The following is a 5,621-nucleotide window of genomic DNA, read 5'->3' on the forward strand; positions in this document are numbered from 1 at the left end:
ATTTTCTTAATGGTCTGCCTGTTTTTTTGTTGTGTTGTTGTTTGGTACAAGGGATTGGACCCAGGGGTGCTTAATCAGTGAGCCTCATCCCTAGCCCTTTCTATTTTGAGACGGGGCCTTGCTAAATTGCTGAGGCTGGCCTTGAACTTGCCATCCTCCTGCCTCTGTCTGTCGAGTCATGGGATCACAGGCGTGTGCCACCGTGCCCTGCTGTATTTTATTCTGTCAACAAAAGTGATCTTCAGGCTTCTTCACTGGTGAGGGCTTGGAGCTACTTCGCCAAATTGGCGTGGGGTGTCCGCCCAGACCTACTCCACCATGTCGAAGGTTTCCTTTAAGATTACGCTGACGTCGGACCCACGGTTGCCGTATAAAGTACTTAGTGTTCCTGAGAGTACACCTTTTACAGCAGTCTTAAAATTTGCAGCAGAAGAATTTAAAGTTCCTGCAGCAACAAGTGCAATTATTACTAATGATGGAATAGGAATAAATCCTGCACAGACTGCTGGAAATGTTTTTCTAAAGCACGGTTCAGAACTTCGAATTATTCCTAGAGATCGTGTTGGAACTTGTTAATATCTGCTACTTGGAACATACAATTACTTTTCAGAATAAATATTGGTATTTTTTGTTGTTGTAAATTTGAAATCAGGCATTTAGCATACTACGAAAACACAAGAAGTCAGTGAAACAATGAAAAGTGGACTCTTCTGGTCCCTTCTTTGTTCATGATCTTCATGTGCAGAGGGAATGCTTGTGAGTAGCGGGAACTGCCACCACAGAAGGTCTTAGAGTTGTTGATTGCTACCTCACAACACAAGTACGGAGTTCATTTGTGAAAATGGATTATCCAACTGTGTTTTTTACCTGGATGATTCTGATAATTCTTTCTGGAGAACTTTTGGAAAATTAAAATTTACTTAATCTTACATATTTGTACTTGAGTTAAAAATGTAAAAGGAAATGAGTCATAGATGGAAGTTTGCTAGACAGCATCTGACTTACAGACTCATAAATAGTTTGATTTTTAAGTGTATAGTTTGTGATGATGATGATAGACTGATGATGGTTAACTGTCTTGACTTTATCATTTAGTGTTGTAAGTTTTAGACTTCATGTGTCATGTAAATTACATTTAATTTAGTACCAGAGGACCAAAAATCTTACTTTTGAGCTAACCTTTATGTATATAAAGTCACATCCCATAACAAATAAGTCTTTTAATAGTCATCTTGGCAGAATCCAGTATATGTAATAGTGGGAATTGACAATGCAGTACAAATGTCCTTTACTGAATTATGCATTTCTGTATCAGTCTTGTGTAGTACAGTGTTTGAGACGGAAATCTTTTAGAAACCATTGTCCTTTGGAGGATAATATTTCTAAATAATTTGAAGAAGAGAGTGTTGTTGCAGAGAAAATATGAAGAATACAACAAAGTTTAAAGATACCAATTGAAAATTCCAATGAATTAAAGACCTGACTTTAAAAAAGTGCTAATATTTTTCAACCAAATGGATAAGAAACCAAGTAAAGAAAGATGAGAAAGACTGGTTGACGAGGCTTTTGCAAGGAGGAAAGCAACAAGCACCCAGTGAAGAGGAAAGTAAAGTGTCACAGAAATAGCCAGCTGGTTGGACAAAGCTGTGGAGGGTATGTTGGAGAAAACTGAAAGTGAAAACAAAATATTTGACTTAATCTAAGTAGCAGAAGGGGCCTTGCCTGCATACAAATTTCAAAGTACCCCTTATGACAATTCAGAGAGTATAATAAAAAATTATACTTGATCTTACAGAGGATATCAGTATCTGGGTACGTCTTGAAAGATAAAATGAAGGCTTTTAGTGATTCAGAATCATTTCTTGATGTGCTGTATTTTGAATGACAAACTCCCTAGAGGCAGGGCTTGTCATGTCAGATTCTTTCTAGAGCTGAAAGTGTAGTAGACATTCGATAAATACTTGGTGAGTTATTCATGAATAAAGTCTAAGACCAGTTTTTATCTTAAAAAATAAAAAAGTGATCTTCAGTTGTAATTTGCTGTCAAGAGATGAAACAGGTAGACACAAAGAACAGATTCGTATTTCCAGAAGCCAAGCCGAGTGATGGAGAAGTGCTTGAAGACAAAGGAAAACCAGTGTGACCACGTGGGCATAATCAATCAGCACGTCAACACTTTGTGTCAACCCGTAGGTAGACAGAGAGACCCAACATTCCACCAGGCAGCAGGCATCTCGAGGAGGAGATGAATTAGTTACTGTCATTAGTTGGATTGATAACAACTCATTTACTCTAAACTGCTTTATTATCAATGACATTCTCTTCTGTGGGATTGTCAATGATTTATGTTAGAATATGTTAGGAAGTGTTTAAAGAATTTTCAGAAAAGTATGAAGTTATAGTTAGCCCTCATCTGGATGAACTAATGTTTAGCTTTTCTTTGGTTCTTTTGAATTTTAATTGACACATTATAGTCATACATATTTTAGGGCACAGAATGGCATGACCAGAGCTGGGGAAGGGACACATCTGTCAACTCAAGACACTGATCACTTCTTTGGTTTGGGAACATTCAAAATGCTCTCTATGAGTTATTTTGTAATACTCAGTTATTGTTGTCAAATAGTGGATAAGATAACTGTTTAGATTTCCTTTTTTAAAAAATATGTTTTAGTTATAGATGGACACAATCCCTTTATTTATTTACCTTTATGTATATATGCTGACGATCAAACCCAGTGCAATTTCCAAGCCCTCCTATTAGCCAAGGTAAGGCAGAATTTACTCTTGCTTTAGATTTAGAATAAAAGCGGCATCAGTGAAGTTCTACTTCAAACAATGATAAACAAATAAAGTCAGTGTATTTGAGGATGAAGTTCACCATTCATTCATTCTTTAGTTTGGTTTGCTCTGGGAAATTTCCTCCTAAATAAAATATTTTGAATAATCCTATATACAAAATGAAGCAGAATGATAACAAACTAAAGTGATAATTTATTTCTGTAAGCTAATTTATGTTCAAATTCATAGTTTCTGATTAAAGTTCACCAATAAGGAGGCCATTTTCTTTAAAATATTTAAAAGAAGTTTAAGATCACCATCAGGCACGGGAGTCTCATTATCTTTGTACTCTAACATGTGAATGGTTACAAACATTGGGATAAGCCATTTGAAATGGGTAAAATTGACCAGTTTCAACCTGAAAATGAGAATATCACCTAACAGTAATGATTATATCTCTTTGTGTTTCTTAATTATCTGTCCTTGTGATCTTGGAATTCTCTTTGATGCATAAGATCCAGAAACTGAGAGAGATGTACTGTCAAGCTTCTTTCAAAGTTTAATCTTTAGCAGTGTCAAGAATTTCCTGGCGCATTTTATCAGGAGAGTCAGAAGTTAAAACTTAGCCCATGTTTCACTGAAGGATCTGACCCCATGAAAGGATATTACAAGATCTAGATTAAGCAGAAGGAAAACCACAGCACCAAGAACATCTAACTGCAATGAGAAAAGGCACTGGCTTGAGGTGGCACGGTATGAATCACCCACGGCATGAAGCCACCCTTTGGCTCCACCTGGAAGGAGGGAAACCGGAGCTCTGGATACGGTCCCATCTGGGCTGGGGGAGAGGATGGAGTGGAGCGGCAGGTCCCGCGCCTGCTACAGTGGCCGAGACTCTGGCTGCACACACGTCACAATGGTGAAGGTGATTACTACAGTGGAAGCCTGGCCTATCACTTCCAGGCAAACGGAGGCTGGCACAGAATGAAGGAAAGACCAATCCAAAATGTGGGAAAGAAGAGGGGAAAGAAGACCATGGGCAGTAAGATGACAGCAATGAGTGCCTGAGAATGTCACGTAAACGGGTCAGACTCTCGTAGTCCAGTTACACCAGGTTGCCCAGCTAATTGTCAAAAACCTAGTAGGTTCGTAATATTCACAGGACAAACACGTAATAAGAACTTGGAGAGAATTCAGTCAGGCTCTGTCTTAAAAAACTGACAAGGATTTAGTAGAAAAATAATAATGTAAAAAAAAAAAAAGAGAGCCAGGAAGTCCAAGAAGGCCTGACCAGCACCTGCCCAAAGACACCGGAGGCTCGCCTGCGAGGTTCTGGAGGGCCAGAGCCCCCTTAGACCAAGGCAGCTGGATGGTCACCTGCAGACCAGACCTCACGCCCTCCTGGCCTACTGGGCCTTCCCTGAAGCGCTGGCCAGCACACGGCAATGTTCTCAGCCCTTTCCACCCACCTTCCCCATCTCCCAACCGTCCTACGAGCCTTGTTCTTTTCTCTTCAGCGTACATTTTCACATGGATCCCAGAGATGTGCTGTTAACGTGCCTGAAGAATCTGAAACCCAAGCAATCTGACTCCAGTCCAGCCTTGAAATACTCAAGACGTTAAAAACAGTAAACACGGTGTCTGGCTCAGAGAAAGTGACTGGCATACATGAAAGTACTTGCCAAAGATCACACTCAGCTACTTCCAAAGAATTGGAGGGACGATGATCATTAATTAATTGCAAGTGTTTGAACACCAGCTCGTGCCAATTGTTTTCTAAGCAATGTCTCTGAATCGCTTCATTTAGTCTTCACACAAACCTATGAGCAAGGTCTTATTAGTGACCCCATATTACAGAGGAGAAATCTGAGGTTTAGAAAGGCCAAGTGCCTGGCCCAGGGTTGTGCACCAGTCAGTTGTGGAACTGAGATTGAAACTCGGGCAGCCAGAGACGCAGCCTTCACCCCAACACTAAATCCCTGGGCCCAGTTCTCGTCCAAGGAAACAGCTCACAAACTCATATAATTTTATTTGGCAAATGTAGGGTGTCTGACTTAAAATACTGCAAGATTATTTAGAAGCCTTCTCAGACAAGGATGTCTGGGAATGCTGTAAGCGGGGGAAAGCGAATGCCACGTCTCACAGTCAGTCCCAAAGTTTAAAGGAAATGCAGGAGTCCATTTGCCAATTTATCTAGCAATTTCCAAATCAACATGTGGAAAAAGGACTTGGTTGGCCAATTCTGTAATCTACTGGTGATGAGTCAGTGAATTCCGATATTTCCAAGGTACCTTAGGTAAAGTCTGTCCCTACACCATCTGTACCTCACCTTTAGATCTAACCAAACACATTTCAAAAAATCAGGAGACTAGAGGTGCAGAAACCACTGTCAATTTTCTGGAAGCTGTGCATGTGTCTGGGTTCCAGTGGCAGACATAGGGATGATGGACATCTGCCTATCTATGAGGTGACATGCTCCCCATGATACAAGGGTGACTGATGTAAGCATTTGACCCAATCTGTTGGTGGCCTACTGTTGACAAATGTCTAGCAAGAAAATTGTATGTATTAAGTAGAAGCCACTGTGAATCCATGAAGGAAAACCAGGACTTAGCATCGACGTTTCAGGTTAAAAGGCTACTGTACCACAGAAGCTTGGTGGCCTTGGACGGGTCACTAGGTCTGTGTGAGATCAGGGCTCTTCATTATAAGGAGGCACTGGCTATAGGGCAGGTGGCACTGCAGATCAATAAGATACCATGTACTGAGTGGCTTATGGACCATACAATGTCCCAACAAAAGGAATCACCCATAACTCAGATGGATGTGAATCAGCCAGT

General features: G+C 40.4%; 1 protein-coding gene across 1 annotated transcript; it reads left to right on the forward strand.

Moving 5' to 3' along the window:
* The first annotated feature begins 251 nt into the window (after positions 1 to 251).
* On the forward strand, positions 252 to 929 carry LOC124079774 (ubiquitin-fold modifier 1). The gene has a single exon (XM_046425492.2). The coding sequence runs from the start codon at positions 319 to 321 to the stop codon at positions 574 to 576; it is 258 nt and encodes an 85-aa protein (XP_046281448.1). The 5' UTR covers positions 252 to 318; the 3' UTR covers positions 577 to 929.
* Positions 930 to 5,621: the final 4,692 nt, after the last annotated feature.

The sequence above is a fragment of the Marmota monax genome, unplaced genomic scaffold, assembly GCF_021218885.2.
Source record: "Marmota monax isolate L192 unplaced genomic scaffold, Marmota_monax_Labrador192_F-V1.1 WCK01_AAM20220418_F8-fsc00028, whole genome shotgun sequence".
Lineage (NCBI taxonomy): Eukaryota > Metazoa > Chordata > Mammalia > Rodentia > Sciuridae > Marmota > Marmota monax.